Source organism: Coregonus lavaretus, assembly GCF_964263955.1.
Source record: "Coregonus lavaretus genome assembly, chromosome: 15".
NCBI lineage: Eukaryota > Metazoa > Chordata > Actinopteri > Salmoniformes > Salmonidae > Coregonus > Coregonus lavaretus.
Genome location: NC_140002.1, coordinates 29379271 through 29399984, shown reverse-complemented (window position 1 = coordinate 29399984; position 20714 = coordinate 29379271). Strand labels below are relative to the sequence as shown.

At 46.5% G+C, this 20714-nt stretch overlaps 1 protein-coding gene across 1 annotated transcript; it reads right to left on the bottom strand.

The window, feature by feature from the left end:
* Window positions 1-1345: 1345 nt before the first annotated feature.
* LOC311142511 (Na(+)/citrate cotransporter-like) lies at window positions 1346-19922 on the bottom strand. Its single transcript, XM_084178171.1, has 12 exons — window positions 19686-19922; window positions 17596-17724; window positions 17359-17495; window positions 16857-17182; window positions 16424-16613; window positions 16075-16197; window positions 15603-15815; window positions 12566-12675; window positions 3549-3670; window positions 3211-3372; window positions 2619-2756; window positions 1346-2535 (listed from the first exon to the last, which is right to left on the bottom strand). The coding sequence occupies exons 1-12, from the start codon at window positions 19812-19814 to the stop codon at window positions 2395-2397; spliced, it is 1920 nt and encodes a 639-aa protein (XP_084034297.1). The 5' UTR covers window positions 19815-19922; the 3' UTR covers window positions 1346-2394.
* Between the last annotated feature and the right edge of the window lie 792 nt (window positions 19923-20714).

The following is a 20714-nucleotide window of genomic DNA, read 5'->3' as shown; positions in this document are numbered from 1 at the left end:
ATCATGTTATGGGTATGCTTGTCATCGGCAAGGACTAGGGAGTTTTTAAGGATAAAAATAAATGGAATAGAGCTAAGCACAGGGGAAAACCTGGTTCAGTCTTCTTTCCAACAGACACTGGGAGACAAACGTACCTTTCAGCAGGACAATAACCTAAAACACAAGGCCAAATATACACTGGAGTTGCTTACCTAGACGACATTGAATGTTCCTGATTGGCCTAGTTACAGTTTTGACTTAAATCGGCTTGAAAATCTATGGCAAGACTTGAAAATGGCTGTCTAGCAATGATCAACAACCGACTTGAAAGAGCTTGAAGAATTAAAAAAAGAATAATGTGCAAATATTGTACAATCCAGGTGTGCAAAGCTCTTAGAGACAGCTGTAATCACTGCCAAAGGTGATTCTAACATGTATTGACTCAGGGGTGTGAATACTTATGTAAATTAGATATTTATGTATTTCAATTTCAATACATTTGATAAAATGTCAAAAAACATGTTTTCACTTTGTCATTATTGGGTATTGTGCGTAGATGGGTGAGACAATAATCCATTGAATTAATTTTGAATTCAGGCTGTAAAAAAAAAAGTGGAATATTTCAAGGGGTATGAATACTTTCTGAAGTCACTGTAGCTCTTGCCTCTGGCCCCCTGCTGAGCTGTTTTCCCACAGCTCTACCTGCCCCAGACAGACAGGGCCATAGTTCAATGCACCCTCCTGTTTTTACAATCCTCTGAATTATAAAACATCCAATAACTTAACTGGGAGGTGAAAGATTAATTATACACTTTTGAGATTCTTTGAATGAATGACTTGAATCCCCTGAGGCTGTCAGTATGAGATATATAGAGGGTTTGTTATAGTCAGTCATGTTCTCAGATGTGAGTGAATAGATAAGTCATTTCTCTTTTGGCATCGGTGGACTTTATCCTGTCCTGCGGCGTATCGTGTGTGTGTGAAGGAATACGCTTCTAATCATTTAGGCTGACTGACTACACACCATATCTCATTCTGTTTGCTTGATGAGGTAACACTGAACATTTTTGTGTGTGTTTGAGAGAGAGAGAGAGAGAGAGAGAGAGGCAACAGCAGGATTCTGTTGTACTGTGCTCAAGCTTTGTCTTCGAGACAGTAACTGTAAGTTACTCACTAACTTAACAAAGACTTACTAGGTTTCAACACATTTGTCTAAGAAGTCTTATCCAAATGAGATTTGTGTCTGTCGTAGTAATGCATGGTATATAGCTTGATAGGCTAGTGTGAGAGAAGATGTTTTGTGGTCAACAGAAAGAGACAATGTCCCAGGGACCATATCAGCTCAAACAGTGACCTGCACAACCTCAAAAGTCCATGCTTTATTCAGCAAAAAAACTAAACAAATACAGTACAACATACAAAACCCATAAAAAGGTTGTCATCGGAATGGAAATAACAACGCTTAAACTCAAACAAAAGTCAATCATTGACAAAACTATACAACATATCTCATTAATTACACTTACTGAAAAGCATTTATCATAATTTATGTAATATAACAGGGTTCCCCAACTCGCGGCCCGCAGGTGATTTTATTTGGCCCCCCAAGTTTTCTGAGCAAAACTTTTTTATATTTTTTATATTGTTGATTGTTGGACATAAAAGTGTGAAAACTCCAGGAAATCTGTTCCGAAGGATCCCCAGGCATAATAGAGAGATATATGTGATCGTATACAAATGTAAGCAAGGTTTGAAATGATTATGTTTTAGTCAAATGGGTATTGTGCGTAGATGCAAGTATGAAAAATGTATGCACTCACTAACTGTAAGTCGCTCTGGATAAGAGCGTCTGCTAAATGACTAAAATGTCAAATGTAAATATTATATTTGTTTGGGCCTCTGGCAGTCAATTTGCAGTCTCCAAATTATTTGTAATTATGTTCTGGACCCCTGACTATCCACTCAAGAAAAAATCGGCCCGCGGCTAAAACTAGTTGATGATCCCTGTAATATAATACATTTGTAGAATATAAATTCATATAAAAATATTGTCAGTAATACAAATATAAGTTACAGTATTACAGCATGTCTTGGTTTTAAAAGTTATTTATCATCCCCGTTCCCTAAGGCTCTCTAGTGTCATTACCATATAATATAAGAATAAGTCCCTAACTGTACAAAATAAGTGTAAAATACACTGATAATAAACCAGTATGGTGATGGCACAGCTGGAAACTATCCCAGTGTGTGTGTATTTGTGTGTATGTGTACACCAGACCATAGTAGCCAGTGTTCTCATGGCCAGCCTTCTGTTGCCCCAGCGAGGCTTGTAGTGCTGTTGGAGGAAGATCAGTGGTCTCTTGGTAATACTCCCCCTTCCTCCTCCTCACTCATCCCCTTTTAGCATTTCCCCCCTCATCCTCCTGTAGTGATGGTAGCGGTGGTGTTGGCCCAGGAGGGGAAGGTGTCCAGGTTGAACATGGCTCTACCCCAGCTGTTAATGGCCAGAGTGATGCACAGGATCCCTATGATGTTCATCACTATACCCGTTTTAGCCTGTAGGAGAGAGAGGGGGTTAGAGTTGAGGTGGTGGTAGGTTGAGGGGATGGCGGTGAGGGTGGATAGCCAAGGTCTCTCACCATGTCTGACACCTTTAGGTATCCATAAGAGAACACGATGGCGTTAGGAGGCGTGGCCACAGGCAGCATGAAGGCAAAGGAGGCACTGAGGGTGCAGGGTACCATCACATACAGTGGGTTCACCCCTATGGTCTGGGACTGCAATAGAACACACACATATTAACCAACACACACTCGCACTTACGTACATACGAATGCATGGACATGAGCACACACAAGTACATATACAAGTAGTACTATCCTGTAATGTGGATGTGAATAGGATGAATAAGAGTGTCTGTGCATGTGGCTCTGTGCTGGCTCAGTTATCAAAGCTTCTCTTTACTGAATCAACAGAGCTGAGAGCTCTACACAGTGCTGCTACAGTCTCACTGTCTGGCCTCTAATGTGACCTATTAGTGCAAATAACCTCTCTCTTTCTCTCTCTCTCTCTCTGAGAACCTCTTCAGTGATAGGCCTGGCTCAGATCCCCTATTGACAAGCTCTATTCAGTACATTCCAATTTTATCAAGAGGAAACTTGATCCGAGAATGAGGGCGCGAGGGAGTGTCTGTGTGAGAGAGAGGGGGAGAAAGAGAGGTTGTGTGTGTACCATGGAGGCGAGGATGGGCAGGAAGAGTGTAGCGGTAGCCACGTTGCTGGCACACTCAGTGAAGGTGGCGATGAGGAGACAGAGGATGACAGCGATGGCCCAGGGAGGGATAGAGCTGAGAGGCATCATCTGATCACCCAGCCACCGCGACAGACCAGACATCTAGATGGATACACACACACATATTGAAGCTTATAAACACGCATGGACACACATACACACACGCATGGACACACATACACACACGCATGGACACACATACACACACACACATGGACACACATACACGCACGCACGCACGCACGCACACACACACACACACACACACACACACACACCTCGCTTCCCTTAGCCAGTGCGAAGCCTCCTCCTAGCAGCAGTACAATGCTCCAGGGCATCTTCCTCTGGGTCACCTGCCAGGTCAGCAGGGCACGGGCGGGGCCGCGGGGGGGCTGGGGCTCTGAGTGGAGGGGGGCGCACACATGTCAAGCAGTGTCTACAGCAGGGGTTCCCAAACTCTTTTGGCCCAAGACCCCATTTTGATATCTGAAAATTCTCGCGACCCCAACAATGTGAAAAAAAGTATGTACAGTGAGGGAAAAAAGTATTTGATCCCCTGCTGATTTTGTACGTTTGCCCACTGACAAAGACATGATCAGTCTATAATTTTAATGGTAGGTTTATTTGAACAGTGAGAGACAGAATAACAACAACAAAAATGCAGAAAAACGCATGTCAAAAATGTTATAAATTGATTTGCATTTTAATGAGGGAAATAAGTATTTGACCCCTCTGCAAAACATGACTTAGTACTTGGTGGCAAAACCCTTGTTGGCAATCACAGAGGTCAGATGTTTCTTGTAGTTGCCCACCAGGTTTGCACACATCTCAGGAGGGATTTTGTTCCACTCCTCTTTGCAGATCTTCTCCAAGTCATTAAGGTTTCGAGGCTGACGTTTGGCAACTCAAACCTTCAGCTCCCTCCACAGATTTTCTATGGGATAAAGGTCTGGAGACTGGCTAGGCCACTCCAGGACCTTAATGTGCTTCTTCTTGAGCCACTCCTTTGTTGCCTTGGCCGTGTGTTTTGGGTCATTGTCATGCTGGAATACCCATCCACGACTCATTTTCAATGCCCTGGCTGAGGGAAGGAGGTTCTCACCCAAGATTTGACGGTACATGGCCCCGTCCATCGTCCCTTTGATGCGGTGAAGTTATCCTGTCCCCTTAGCAGAAAAACACCCCCAAAGCATAATGTTTCCACCTCCATGTTTGACGGTGGGGATGGTGTTCTTGGGGTCATAGGCAGCATTCCTCCTCCTCCAAACACGGCGAGTTGAGTTGATGCAAAAAGAGCTCGATTTTGGTCTCATCTGACCACAACACTTTCACCCAGTTCTGTATATGTGCTTTCTTGAGCAGGGGGACCTTGCGGGCGCTGCAGGATTTCAGTCCTTCACGGCGTAGTGTGTTACCAATTGTTTTCTTGGTGACTATGGTCCCAGCTGCCTTGAGATCATTGACAAGATCCTCCCGTGTAGTTCTGGGCTGATTCCTCACCGTTCTCATGATCATTGCAACTCCACGAGGTGAGATCTTGCATGGAGGCCCAGGCCGAGGGAGATTGACAGTTATTTTGTGTTTCTTCCATTTGCGAATAATCGCACCAACTGTTGTCACCTTCTCACCAAGCTGCTTGGCAGTCTTGTAGCCCATTCCAGCCTTGTGTAGGTCTACAATCTTGTCCCTGACATCCTTGGAGAGCTCTTTGGTCTTGGCCATGGTGGAGAGTTTGGAATCTGATTGATTGATTGCTTCTGTGGACAGGTGTCTTTTATACAGGAAACAAGCTGAGATTAGGAGCACTCCCTTTAAGAGTGTGCTCCTAATCTCAGCTCGTTACCTGTATAAAAGACACCTGGGAGCCAGAAATCTTTCTGATTGAGAGGGGGTCAAATACTTATTTCCCTCATTAAAATGCAAATCAATTTATAACATTTTTGACATGCGTTTTTCTGCATTTATTTGTTGTTATTCTGTCTCTCACTGTTCAAATAAACCTACCATTAAAATTATAGACTGATCATGTCTTTGTCAGTGGGCAAACGTACAAAATCAGCAGGGGATCAAATACTTTTTTCCCTCACTGTACTTAACAGCCAATGTAAATTTTTTTATTTGGGGCTATGACAGTCAATTGAAAAACATTCTAACAGTATTTCTGATTGTCTTCTCCACTCACCATCACATACTTTTAATGTGGGGCTAAGACAGTCAATTGCAAATTAGTCTGACATAATGTATCTTATCTCACCACTAATGAGATGGGTGTGCTTGATGCATGTTGCGTCGGAGCTTCTCAAAGTCTGGGTCGACAATGCACACCTCATCTCTGCTGTCATATCCAACCTGGATCGATATTTGGTTTTAATTCAGACGAGAGCACTGAATCCGGCTTCACACAGATATAGCCTACCATGAGTTTTATGGTGCTTTCAAGATAACTGGGAACTCGGAAAAATACAAGGTCAAATCATGACGTCATTGATCTTTAGGTCGGAAAGTCAGAGCTCTAGAAAGAGGCCAGATTTCCCGAGTTGGAATTCCGAGTTGGATGACCGTTTTTCCCAGTCGGAGCTCATTTCTTTCCGAGTTCCCAGTTGTCTTGAACGCACTGAAGTCGGAAGTCGGAGATTTACGAGTTCCCAGTTCCCAGTTGTTTTGAATGCGGCATTAATGCTCAGAGGGAGACGGCAGGGTATTCCCTTTGAGTCAGGAACCAAAACTCCTTTGTAGTGACCCGTGAATGCATTCGGTCACATGACAACTAGATCAGCTGTTTGATTTCACTCACCGCCATGTCAACTGAGCCAGGATCACAGTCAAACGGATTGGAAAGTAGGTCCCAAAATGCTCTTCCAAGCGTTGGAGGTGAGCAGTCATCACACGTGTGGGACACTTACTGATGCTGTTTTCTGTTATTTTCTTTTTATTACACAGAAAGTCAACCAAGTCTGTTTGTTTTACATCTATTGTGAAAGACAACAGTTCCTCTCTCAATGCGAAAAATCTTTCCAACACTCCCATTCGATAACAACCAAGCCTCGGTGTGAAATAGAACATTGTCGTGCTCTGATCCCATATCTCCACATAGTTTTGTGAACATCGGTGCGCACAGTTACCTGCTGCAATATACTGCATATATACTCTTTTGCCGCCACTTGCTCTCGCTCTAGAGTGCAGAGGCCTGCCCGCCTCCCGCCATAGATGGAGCCCCATCGGTGCAAAAGCCCACAATTCGATCCCATGGAATCTGTTTTTCGTCAATATAGCCACACAGCACACTGAACATCCCCTATGCCGTTTCATGCTTGGGAATCGTGAGACAGAACAATATGTCCTCGTGAATAACATCCCCCGACATGTAGCGAACAAAAGTCAATGCATCTCGGCCTTCACAGCTAATGTCCATTTGTTAGAGCATAAGCTGCAGAGTTTTTGAGTCGTTCAGTCAGAGCATAAATTATTTGTTTATGTCATGAACCCTGCGTCCTGAGTCGGTTCCTGCCTGTGTTGCCGTTTTTCTGCTCTGAATCTCCTGTTTCCTGAAGGTTCTTGAACGCTCCCTGCCTGGTTGCCGGGCGACGTTGCTAGGCGGGAGATCTCCCGATTACCCGCACCTGCATCTCATCAGCTATCGGCACACCTGGTCCTGATCATCACCCTTCATAAGCTCTGACCTGACATCCATTCCCTGCCGGATCGTTAGCCATGAACAGTATGTTTGTCAGCGTATCAGCCTCTGAGTTACTAGCGTTAGTTTTGTTGTTTTGCACCTTGTTGGCTTGCCGTGTACTTACCTCCGTTTGTTTCTGTCTACAGTCATTCTCCCGGAACCTTCACCCAACCCCTGCCTGGTTGTCGGCGGCTGCCGAGCCATCATTGGATCTGCCACTTCACCTCCACCAACTCATCTCCGCCACCCGCTCTGTTCCCTGGATTATTCTGCATCGTTTTTTGGATCTGTTAATAAATACTCACCTTCGTTCAACTCACCTTGTCCTGGTCTGCTTCTGGGTTCTGGCTTAGAAAACCGTGACAGAACGATCCGGCCAGAAATGAACCCAGCGGACCTGGACTCTGTTCGCCATGCCATTACCCATCAGGAAAGGATGTTGGGACAACACAGCACGGCGCTACAGGAGATAGCGTTGTCAGTTCGGAACTTTTCGACCAGTCTGACGAAGCTCCAGGCTCAGCTCAGGTTGCCGGTGGAGAATCCACTACCGGTTTCACCCCTTTCGCCTACCGCTTCTGGAGCTGTGCCCTTCCGTGAGCCCAAGGTTCCGACGCCTGATAAGTATGAAGGGGATTTGGGAAGATGCCGTTCCTTTCTTATGCAGTGTGGATTAGTGTTCGATCTACAGCCCCACACGTACGCCACAGACAAGGCTAGGACAGCCTTTGTGATTGAATTGCTGCGTGGTAGAGCCCTGGAGTGGGCTTCAGCCGTGTGGGAACGACAGGACACCTGCATGGCGTCATACCAGGAGTTCACGGCAGAGGTGAGGAGGCTGTTTGACCATCCAGTCCGAGGTAAGGACGTAGCTAAGCGCCTGTTCTCTCTTCGCCAAGGAGCTCGCAGCGTCGCCGACTTCGCAATCGAATTCAGGACATTGGCTGTGGAGAGTGGGTGGAATGAAGAGTCACTGCAAGCGGCCTTTTATCAGGGGTTGTCGGAGCAACTCAAGGATGAGCTGATCTCCTACCCGGAGCCTAGTGACCTGGACAGTTTGGTAGCTTTGTCTATTCGGGTGGATAACAGAGTCCGAGAGAGAAGGAGGGAGAAGCAATGGGGCCCGTCCGATCAATCAGCTTCTCGGTTCCCAGTCGGGTCAGGAGGTGGACCAGAACGCGTCGATCATTGTCCACCACACGGGATTAGTGGAGAGGTCCTGCCTTCAGATTCTGAACCCATGCAAGTGGGGCGGCACGGGTTAACCAAGGAGGAGCGCCAACATAGACGTGAGACCAACCGCTGCCTCTACTGTGGGAGTTCGGGACATTACATCTCCACTTGTTCCCAGCGGCCGTCAAACTGCCCGGCTCGCTAAGTTTGGGAGGACTTTTAGCGAGCCAGTTACAACCTCTCAATACCCCTGTCAGACCCTGTTTCCCGGCTACCCTCATGAACGGGAATCAGAGTTTAGCGATTAACGTTTTCGTCGATTCAGGTGCCGATGGCAGCTTTATTGATGCCGACGTGGTGGAACAGCTGGGGCTTTCCAAGGAGCGATTACCGGAAGCCCTTGAAGCTACCACTCTGAACGGCAGTAGTCTGGCACGTATCACGATGAGGACTGAACCGGTTAGGATGCTGTTGTCAGGGAATCATTCTGAGGTTATCTCATTCTTCATTCTGTCTTCTCCCCATGTTCCTCTGGTCCTTGGATACCCCTGGCTGAAGGAACACAATCCCTCGTTCGATTGGGTGACTGGCAAGGTAACTAGTTGGAGCATTGATTGTCATGCTAACTGCCTCAAGACTGCCTGTTCCCATTCTGTTCCCAGTCAGGTCATTGAGGCTAACCCCCCAGATTTGTCCCTGGTTCCCGAAACATATCACGAGTTGGGGGAAGTGTTCAGTAAGCAGAGGGCTCTGTCACTCCCTCCCCACCGACCATATGATTGTGCCATTAACCTGTTCCCTGGGGCTGCCTATCCCAAGGGACGGTTATACAGCATCTCCCGACCTGAACGTGAAGCTTTGGAGACCTACATCAAGGAGTCCCTAGCTGCTGGTCTCATTCGTCCCTCGTCATCACCCCTGGGGGCAGGATTCTTCTTTGTGGGTAAGAAGGATGGCTCTCTTCGACCGTGTATTGATTATCGGGGGATGAATGATATCACGGTCAAGAACAAGTATCCCCTGCCCTTGATGAGTTCTGCTTTCTACTCCTTACAGGGTGCTACTGTGTTCACCAAGCTGGACCTACGCAATGCGTATCATCTGGTCCGGATCAGAGAGGGGGACGAGTGGTTGACGGGTTTCAATACACCGATGGGTCACTTCGAGTATCAGGTGATGCCGTTTGGACTGACTAATGCTCCAGCAGTGTTCCAGAGTATGGTGAATGACGTCCTGGGAGATATGATCGGTCTTTTTGTGTTTGTTTACCTGGATGACATTCTTATCTTCTCGAAGGAACCTTCCAGCCACGTCCAGCATGTCAAGCAGGTTCTGCAGCGATTGCTGGAGAATCGCCTGTTTGTGAAGGCCGAGAAGTGTGAATTTCACGCCCACACTACATCCTTCCTCGGATACATCATCTCCAGGGGAGAGATTGGGATGGACCAAGAGAAGGTTAGGGCGGTTCTGGATTGGGCCCAGCCCGGTACGAGATTGCAGCTCCAGAGGTTTCTGGGGTTAGCGAATTTCTATCGGAGATTTATCCGTGATTACAGCCGTGTGGCCGCTCCTTTAACTGCTCTGACTTCCAGTACCAGGACCTTCAGTTGGAATCCTGAGGCGGACCGAGCTTTCCTGGATTTGAAGAGGCGATTCACCAACGCACCGATTCTCTCTCAACCTGACACGGCCCGTCAGTTCGTCATTGAAGTGGATGCGTCTGATGTGGGGGTTGGCGCCATCCTGTCCCAGCGACGCTCCACTGACGGTAAACTCCATCCCTGCGCCTACTACTCTCGTCGTCTTTCGTCTGCGGAGAGGAACTACGATGTGGGTAACCGGGAGCTTCTCGCGGTGAGCTTCTCGCGCCACTGGTTGGAGGGGGCGGAGCAACCGTTTATTGTCTGGACTGACCACAAGAATCTTGCTTACGTGCAATCGGCTAGACGTCTCAACTCCCGTCAGGCCAGGTGGGCTTTGTTTTTCGGACGCTTTAATTTTTCCCTGACGTTCTGACCTGGGTCTAAGAACGGCAAGGCGGACGCCTTGTCCCGGATGTTCTCCAAGACGGAGGAGAGTGGGGCCAAGACCGAGACGATTCTTCCCCGGAACTGTGTCGTGGGAGCAGTTATGTGGAGGATTGAGGAGGAGGTTATGGCGGCCCTTCGGACGCAGCCCGGTCCCGGTAACGGTCCACCCGGTCGGTTGTTTGTGCCTGAGTCGGTTCGTTCTGCTGTCCTCCAATGGTCCCACGCCAGCAAGATGGCTTGTCACCCTGGCGTGGCTCGGACGATGGCGTTACTTTGCAGACGATTTTGGTGGCCTGCCATGGGAGAAGATACTCAGAGGTTTGTTGTTGCCTGTCCAGTGTGTGCGCAGAATAAGAGTGCCAATCGGCCCAGCTCTGGACTTCTTCACCCCCTCCCTATTCCCCGGCGACCATGGTCGCATCTGGCCCTGGACTTTGTCACTGGGTTGCCCTCTTCTGAGGGGAACACGGTCATTCTGACTATCGTGGACAGATTCAGCAAGTTCGCCCACTTTGTGCCCATTTCCAAGCTTCCCTCTGCCTCTGAGACGTCCGAGATCCTGGTTAGGGAGGTTTTCAGGGTCCACGGGTTGCCCAGTGACAGTTTCCGACCGTGGTCCTCAGTTTACCTCTGCTGTCTGGAAGTCCTTCTGTTTGGCCATTGGAGCTACAGTCAGTCTAACATCTGATTTTCACCCCCAATCTAATGGTCAGGCGGAGAGAGCCAACCAGAAGATGGAATCCACGCTACGCTGCCTTGTCTCCTCCAACCCCACCTCCTGGGTCTCTCAGTTGCCTTGGGTGGAGTATGCCCACAATACTCTCCCTACATCTGCCACTGGGATGTCTCCCATTCCAGTGCCTGTATGGCTACCAACCTCCCTTGTTTCCTTCTCAGGAGAAGGATCTCTCAGTGCCCTCTGTTCAGGCCCACATTCGTCGTTGCCACCGGACCTGGCATCGGGCCAGAAAGGCCCTCCTTAGAGTTTCTGACCGGTATCAGCTCCAGGCGAATTGTCGCCGGATTCCCGCCCCCACCTATTCCATCGGAGATAGGGTCTGGTTGGCTACACGGGATCTTCCCCTGCGGACTGAGTCTAAGAAACTGTCACCGAAGTTCATTGGTCCGTTTGTGGTGGAGAGAGTGATCAATCCTGTTGCGGTTCGACTCAAGTTACCTAGAACGCTCAGAGTCCATCCCACCTTTCATGTCTCCTGCCTCAAGCCTGTTCTCCTCAGTCCTCTGTTGCCCCCTCCGCCTCCTCCTCCTCCCCCTCGGATGATCGGAGGTGGTCCTGCCTACACGGTGCGCCGCATTATGGATTCCAGATGGCGGGGCCGGGGTTTCCAGTATCTCGTGGACTGGGAGGGGTATGGTCCTGAAGAGAGGAGTTGGATTCCTCGGCGTCAGATCCTTGATGCTGACCTCCTTCGTGACTTCTACCGCCTCCATCCTGGCGCTCCGGGTAGTCCGCCCGGTGGCGTTCGTCGGAGGGGGGTACTGTCATGAACCCTGAGTCGGTTCCTGCCTGTGTTGCCGTTTTTCTGCTCTGAATCTCCTGTTTCCTGAAGGTTCTTGAACGCTCCCTGCCTGGTTGCCGGGCGACGTTGCTAGGCGGGAGATCTCCCGATTACCTGCATCTCATCAGCTATCGGCACACCTGGTCCTGATCATCACCCTTCATAAGCTCTGACCTGACATCCATTCCCTGCCGGATCGTTAGCCATGAACAGTATGTTTGTCAGCGTATCAGCCTCTGAGTTACTAGCGTTAGTTTTGTTGTTTTGCACCTTGTTGGCTTGCCGTGTACTTACCTCCGTTTGTTTCTGTCTACAGTCATTCTCCCGGAACCTTCACCCAACCCCTGCCTGGTTGTCAGCGGCTGCCGAGCCATCATTGGATCTGCCACTTCACCTCCACCAACTCATCTCCGCCACCCACTCTGTTCCCTGGATTATTCTGCATCGTTTTTTGGATCTGTTAATAAATACTCACCTTCGTTCAACTCACCTTGTCCTGGTCTGCTTCTGGCTTCTGGCTTAGAAAACCGTGACAGTTTAACAGTGTTATCTGACAAAGATATTGATGTGAGTTTCTGTGCTTCTGCCTCCTCACACATTGTTTTCACCATATCAATTGCGGCCGGTAATATCAAAGTCTCTGCAATAGTGTTTGGTTTTGTAGCGTAGCGGGCCTAGCCATTCACCGTGGGAATGATTCAAGTGCAATGGTCAAGTGTGGCCTTTTCCCATGATCTAAGGGCGCGCTCTTGTTGAATTTGATATTTTTTTTTTCAGGATTTTGGAAATTCTCCTGCGAACCCATTTTCATATCAGGCGGGTCGCGACCCCTAGTTTGGGAACCACTGGTCTACAGTGTGAGTGTGTGTGTTTATGAATGCGTGTGCGTGTATCACCTGTGTCAAAGCGCTGTGTTCTCCAGAAGCAGAGGTAGCGGGGGGGCTCAGAGGGCAAGACGAACAGCAGCACGGCAACAAATACTGCCACTGTGGCATCAGTCACAAACCTGGAGAGGGGAGAGGAGAGGTTAGAGGTTAGGGGTCAGACTGTGTGGGGTTAGGGGGCAGCAGGGTAGGGGAATATAGGGGTTAGGAGTTGGGAAAAGGTGCAGAGGGAGGCCGGGGAGGGGCCCTCCAATCCTTTTTTGAACACTAACTAATTCTGACCCAATGACAATGTGATGACAGAGTGGATTGATGTAAAGGACAGAGCATGTTTGATGACCATAGCCCCAGTTTGATCCAGGATTCTGTTAGAATCAACAAGTGTTTCCATGGTGATGTGCCAATTCATAAATTGACAGACGTCACATATGCCCTATGTGTTAGGGAGGTCACATGACCAGAAAAGAGAAGGTCATTTCCATCTAAAAGGACCCATGAGCACCAACATGTGAAGTTCATAGGAGCATGTCACATTGCATGTCAAATGAAAGCTAAGAGTCTATATTTTTGAGAAATTAAGGCATATATACATTTTCCAACCATTTTCCATCCTAAAAATTAGGAATAAGCGAAGTCGTTGATGTCTGGTCAAACAGATAGAAAAGGCGTCTTAGAAAACATCTACGAGAAAAACTCTTAAAAGGAATTAGAAATATATGAAAACACAATAATGTTGAAGTAAAGACCCTTGGCAACTAATATGAAATGATTTGCCTTCTGTAAAATTAAGAAACATTGCCTTGTGCCTTGTAAATCCGTTACCAAAAACCCACATACAGTATCTTTAAGATATTTTTGTTATTTCTCTCCCTCATGAGAAAGTTCACAGAAGTAACATGTAAAGGTAGACCTACCAAATAGTTATAATGTTTTTTACTGCTATCAAGTTTATGAATTATTAAGTGATTAAAACTCGTAGTTTGGTAACAGAATTACCAAAAAAGCTGTAACAGAATTGATGCAATTGAACTGGCTCCAATGGGAAATAATCTTTGTCACAAACCACAGTTGGTTCACCTATTACTAGTCTGGCACACTGTTATGTTCAGCTCATAACAAATTTGATTTATCTTTCTGTCGTCTGGTGGTCAAAGCAAGACCGTGAAAAAAGTCTGGACAACCCCTCCCCCCTCTAACTCTCCCGCTCTCTTTCTCTGCCGCTCTCTCCCTCTCTCTCTTCTCTCTCTCTCCAGGTAATGCCACCTCTCCTGGGTCTTACTGACACTTACCATGACACCCTACCACCTACCCTATTTCCATTTACTTGAACAAGCATCCTTACCCACTGAGCACCGACCGACACCGGACGTCCATGGATGTTGAAAAGTAGTTGAAATCTGGTCATTCCGCCCTGTCCGGACCAGATCTGAACCAATCATAGACGTCTATGATTCACAAGTTTGGACATCACAGTACAGTAGAGCACAGCAGAGAACAGTACATTACAATACAGAACAGTACAGTAAAGAAAAGTAGAGAACAGTACTGTACACTACAGTAGAGCACACTAGCGTAGAGTACAATATAATGTACTGTGTTGTACTGTACTCTACTGTACTGAACATATCTACTTTACTGTACTGTACATCTGTTTCCAAACTTGTGAAACAGATGTATGATTGTTTTAGGATTTGGTCTGGTCCGGACCAACCAAATGTGGTCTTGTTTGGGGCCGGAGCTCATTACAATCAAAGCCAGTGTGTGGACTAATACCCAAATATGCAAAAAAATATAAATAGCATATTTCTACCTTTGTGTACCTATTCAGAATACGTCAACATGAAGAGAATGATATTAATTCCTGTATGGTACAGATCATGGACTCATGATGTAATTCCGTTACCGAAATTTCGTTACTGGATGTAAATCAACTTCACCTACTGTAGTTCAATAACCCAATTATTATTATTTTTTACTCAAGGTGTCATGTCATAGCTGACACCCTATTCTTTCTGCAGGCATCTTTGAATCTTAATTCGGAGCAGATATTTAAAGGTGCAATATTCAGAAATCGCTCCACCATCTCTCCATTTATTTGACAAAACAAGCAATGTTTAGTGTAGAGAATCATTGTACCATCTAAACCGCTGTGAAATATATTTTCAATAACCCAAAATACTGTAATTTCAGCTTTTTGAAGTTGGTGTACAAAACCGAAAGTAAAAGACGCAAAAACGAAACTTAAGTAGGGGAAGAATAGAAATAGCACACATAGAACATATCTACCGCTTCTTAGACTTGCTTTCAATGAGAATGACAGATCTATAACTCACATTTCTATGTGAATTTGGTGGGGTAGCCCAAAAAGTTAAATATTGCTGCTTTAACAGAGTTTTTGGAAAACGTGGTTGCATAAAAAACTGAGGGAGAGTTTACTGTTTGCATCTGCACCGGACTTCCAGTAAATGTGTTTTTGTGAAATGTTCTGTGTAAATTGTACAAAGAAGTCCTTGTGCATAAAGTTGTATGGTTTGTTAAACTTTGAAATCAATGGTTTTTGTTTGGCATACATTTGAAAGTTAATCTGAGTCAAAGCATAATTCCGTTACCGTGGAATTGCCCAAAACGTAGTGTGTGCCTCTCCTGCCCATCGATCTGTTTGTCATAAAGAAGTGTGCTTTTCTCTCTCATTCACTCTAGTGAGATCATGTTTCCTGGACTCTGTGTGTGCTGGTTACAGTGTGTGTGTGTGCAGGTGAGAGTGTGTTTTTGTGTGTCAAAGTTTAGAACACGTGTATTGATGCAACACAGAATGACATATTTTGTCCATCTGTGTTTGTTTTCTCCTGTTTCCTGTGTCCTGACACTTGGTCTAATGGAAGGTTCTGGGTCTAAAGACAACTCAGTTCACCTATCCTTCAGATCAGATCAGGCTTGTGTTACTGTGCATGTGTTTGCATATTTCCACCTGCTAGTGTTTTGTGTGTCTGTGTGGTTGAGTATGTATGGTGTGTACAGTATTTCACTGTGGTGTGTGTGTGTTACATACTCTGCCTTGGCGTTGAAGACGTGGGTTGCCCATCCGTCGATGAAGCCTGGGCTTCGTGTGAACCAAAGCACCACCAGCAGGATGAAGAGCCCCAGGACACTAAGCTCTCCATAAGACATGGGTCCCAGACGACGATGCTCCTCACGGATCAAATCATATGCTGCACGCTCCTTCTCTGACTGCACAGCACCACAGCCCCACGTACGCTTCAGACTGGAGAGGAGGAGGGGGTGACAGGAATGAGAGAAATTACTGGGGGAGGAAAAGAGAAGGGGGTGAGAGAAAGACAAACTGAGTGAAAGAGAGATTATTTACAATAATAGGTCAGATAAGAAGCAGAGTGAGTGAGAGAGACATATTACCCCTATTTTGCCTATGCAAACCTTTACAGATATCATGTCATGGTTGAACTGAGAGAGAGGAGAGAGTAGAGTTAAAGTAGTGCCTGTGATGCTCTTGCCAGGTCACTCACTTGAAGCCGATGAAGACGAGCTGGAGCCAGAGCCAGGCCAGTGTTAGCATTAGCAACATGGTGGGGAAGGCAAAGGCGAACCACGAGGCAAAGTTAATCACGTCACCGTTCTGAGGGAAGAGTCTGACATTGGGTTTCTGTTAAGAACATAACTTCTCAAAAATGTCAAACATCAAATGTCAGTTGATCAACATGATATGTTCAGACCCCCATATCTATGTTCATAGCTATGGGATATACATGCACTAACATTTGTGAGGTGTGTGTCTGTGAGAGGTACGCGTGTCTGTGTGTGTGTGTGTGTGTGTGTGTGTGTGTGTGTGAGTGTGAGAGAGAGAGAGGAACATACTGGCTCATCTGCCCTGTGAGGACGAGGTTGGGTCCGGTGCCAGTGAGAGTGGCAGTGCCTCCGATGCTGGCAGCGTAACACACACACAACGTCAGGCCTTTACACATCTTCATCCTCTCCTTCTCCTCCTCTTCCTCCCCAACCTGCTCCTCTGCTTCAGTCCCTTCCTTCAAGACCATGGACACTACCACTGTATACAGAGAGGAAGGGGGAGACAAAACCACTATATATTAAAGAAGTTTGGGAATCAGGACCACCAAGAGGTCAAGGCCAAAGTTGTTAGCTAGGCAGGCTATAGTTTGCCTGTTGCCTATATACATTTAGCCTATGTCTATAATTGTTGGAAATCGCCATTTAACTGTGTTATGGTGTATTGGTGAGAAAGTAGTGCTCCAGCCTCACCCAGACCCCAGCCCAGTGCCCTGCACCTCACCTGGCTTCCCATCAGTCAGAGAGTTGTCCTGAGGAACTAGTTTGTCTGGGGAGTCCAGTTTATCTTTTGAGGCTGGTTTCTCCAGTGGGATGTGATTGTCCTGGATCTTAAGTGTGTTCTGTGGGGTCGAACTGTTCTCCAGTTTTTCCTCAGTAGTCGTACCATTCTCCTGGCTCTGAGGGGTGTGCAGGGTGTTCTCCCCCTTTCGTGGGCTGTTGAGCTGCTCCAGGACAGCCTGGACAATGGGGACCATCATAGCTGTGGTGGCTGTGTTACTGATCCACATGGACAGGAACGCTGTCACACCCATGAACCCTAGCATTAGACTGGTGGGGACAGCGGAGGAGGGGAAGGTGTATCAGAGAAAGAAAAGAGGAAGTGGAGAAGGAGGAAAGAATGCAAGGCTTTAGCTCAGTGGGCTTACATGTTCTTGAATTTTGCAGACAATCCTGATTTGATACTTGAACAATTGATAGACAGACACCTGTGATGTGCTACTCACAGGGCAGGCCGCACCCCCACAACAAGTAGAACTCTGAGGGCAATGCGCTTGTGAAGATTCCATGTCTCCACGGCAACAGCCACCATCAGCCCGCCCACAAACAGCATGTTGGTGTCCTTCAGGTACTGCATACACACCTGATACACACATTTGTGAGAGATTGTCTTTGTGTGTGAGCATGTGTGTTTGTGTGTGTGTGTGTGTGTGTGTGTGCGTGCATGTGTGAGGGAAGCGTACCTGCTTGGACTCCATGATGCCAAACAGAGGGAAGAGGACAGCGGGCAGGAGAGCAGTCACAGCCAGCGGCAGTACCTCAGTGCACCAGTACACTGCCATCAGGGCTATCACATAGGCACAGCCTGCCTCCTGCAACACACACATTTACAATACTTGATTTAGATCCATATAGAAGTACAGAGAACCCAAATATTCTAGAGGTCAAAAGGACAAACACCCACACACACACGAAAGAACTGAAGCACATTAACACGCGGTGTTCTGTGTGTCTGGTGGTGTCATTGTATCAATATTGATCTGTGATATGAATTCGTGATTCTCAAGTAATGTAAACTTGAACTTCAACACCCTATGGTGTGATGAGGAAATGTTTCCTCCCTCTTCAATGCCCTGGCACTGAAACACTGAGCTTACAGGGTATAAGACCTCCTGGGGCAGGTTAGGCTTTATGTCACTCTCACAAGACTAGGTTACTAAGTAGGCCTAATACCTAAAATTGGTCTACTGTCTGTCAGCACAGCAGGAGAAAGCATGGTCAGGTGACAATAACACACTCTCTCCCAAACCAAAAGTCTTCGCTCTGTGTATTTTTTCTGATATATGTATTTAGCTAAAGGGCCCAGCTGGGCCTTCTACTAAAGTTACATAGGGATGGTACCTGCTGTGGAGACCCCTGAGATCCAGTTGCCAGGGTGACCCAGTCAGTCAGTGTGGGATCTGGGATGTTTTTCAGATTCCACATATCTCTATGGATATTTCTGGGAATCACCGACTATATCAACACTGATGATGGGTCATCAGCACTGATGATGGCACACTGAACCAAATTGGTAACTACACGTTTGCAACTTTTGTAGTCTAATTGGAACTAGCACTTTGGTGTAGTAGGCTTATGTATTTAACTTAAGCATTTATTTATCTCTGTGTGAAGCTCCTCTGCTCTACAAACTTTTGAACTCTATAGTCCTCATGTTATCCACGGTTGAAAGACCAGTGCGCCTAGATCGCTTGAATGCTGCAGCAAGCGCAAAAGCGGTAGTTTCCATGATAGGTTAGCGGGACAGCTCTGTCGTTAAAACAACAACAAAGGGTTAGACAAGAGAGCTCAGCACCACATTAACCTCGGGCGCAAGCTGAAGGAATGTGTCATGCCAGGTCCTGACCTTGTGCCCCTCTGAAAGTTACATGCTGACCAAACCGGCCACATTGTGTGCTCGAGTGTTGCAAAATAAATGTACACATACACAATCATTTCATCCAATCTGCTTGCGCGTGCCAACGGCGTCTGCATTGCCAGTCGCTAAAATAGAACTTGGTTCTATTTTAGACGGTTGACACGCTGCAAGTCCCACCTCTCCCATCTACTCATTGGTTTTTATGAGCATAAACCCACATGGGTGATTGAAAGATGAATGAGGTTCACACTTCAGTCCAGTTGGTGTCGGTAATGTACCTTAAAGTTGGTTGCCAACCGCCATATAAAATCCACAGAAGAAGAAGAATTATGAAGAGGAGAGATTAATCAAAGAAAATGTACTAAAATCTAACTAGGTTCTTGGAGTAGAGAACACAAGATTTTGTCTGACTCAAAATGAGTCAAAATTCTACAAAGGTCCAGCTAACCCCCCCCCCCCCCCCCCCCCTTGCTCAAACTATGTGGATCCCTCTTGACTGTCGCCCCATCTGTAGGAGGCGACAGTCAAAACGTTCAACTCTAGGTGACAATTGTCGTAGTCCAGACCTACTCTCTGTTATGTAGCTACATGTTTTATTTGACGCTTGTTTATTTTTATTTTCAAGTCTTTGAGATTCTTTCTGTAATGAAAAACGCCAGTGTGTGCGTTGGGAAACTAGGCCTAAATACATATTTACGCCAAAATCAACATGCGTCAGGTGCACAAAATAATAATGCATAATTTATGAAATATCTAAAAAGACGATAGACTACTAGTAGGCTGCTAGTGAAATATTTTAAATCGTCATTCCGATAACCTATTCTTGGTGTAGAAAGCAGAAAGAGTAGGCCTAGCTGGTGTCAAGAGGAGGTAGGGACCCCTGGAATAAATCCATTACACAACTTTGGCACATACCGTGGTTCTGATCAGCAGAGGTAGCGGGAGGAGGAGGAATGGTGTGCAGAAAATAATCACCCCATCCTTGAACATCCACATCGCCCGGAGTGAGGACACCATCTTCTCCCAGTCAGAGAATACTGACATAAATTACTGTTGCGCGCGTCTGGACTCACTCCGGGAAGAAAGCAGAAATTATGAGGGAAAGGGTGAGCGAACTCTGATACCTCCAGCTTTACCCTGGGGACAGGACTGCACATGACATCTCTCTCTCTCTCTCTCTCTCTCTCTCTCTCTCTCTCTCTCTCTCTCCCTCTGTGTGTGCGCGTGTGTGTGAGACAGAGAGCCAACACTTTTGAGTGGCATTCATACTTAAATATTAACTTTTGTCATGCGTTTCCTCACACACTGTATTTTTTGATCCGTCATACCACTGTAGTCCTGGTGCGAGTTTCTTAAACTCTTAGAAAAATAAACGTTTGAAAAGTCATATTTGCGCAATTAACTTTTTTAAACTTAATTTAAGATTACATTTGAATCTGTTCATTGGTGCAGTTTTGTTATGATTTATCACAATTGTTGATTTTCTCACAAGAAAGTGGCATATCAAGACTATGAGTTCACTATTACAAACCTATAGGCCAATTTCATGTTCATTTTATTAGCAGGCAGGGATTTGTTTTGGACACCCATGTCATTCAAATCCTGTCATATCACATTGGAGTTTGGAGGGCAGGGAGAGAGAGAGAAGGTATAAACTGAGAGAGACATAAAGGGAGAGATAGATGGGATTTCCTTGGAAAAGCAGTTGGTGCTGGCAAACCAACCTTTCTTTGGGAGTAAAGTTACACTCCCCAAAACATCGAGAGTGTGGTGATGTGATTTGAAGTCAGGCGCAGGAGGGTAAATCACAGAATAACAGGTTTATTCCGTTGACACAGTGGTACGCAGCAATGCGTCAAACACTCCAGTGCGGAAATATACAGCGCACTGGAAACAACAAGGCACACTGGTGAATATCCCGGCATTACAAAATACAAGAGCTCA

Coding starts and splice junctions, on each gene's coding strand:
- LOC311142511 (XM_084178171.1), bottom strand. CDS start 19,814: ATGTCAGTATTCTCTGACTGGGAGAAGATGGTGTCCTCACTCCGGGCG. Junction 17,725..19,685: donor CTCTGCTGATCAGAACCACG/GTATGTGCCAAA, acceptor TGTGTGTTGCAG/GAGGCAGGCTGTGCCTATGT. Junction 15,816..16,074: donor CTCGTCTTCATCGGCTTCAA/GTGAGTGACCTG, acceptor CCTCCTCTCCAG/TCTGAAGCGTACGTGGGGCT.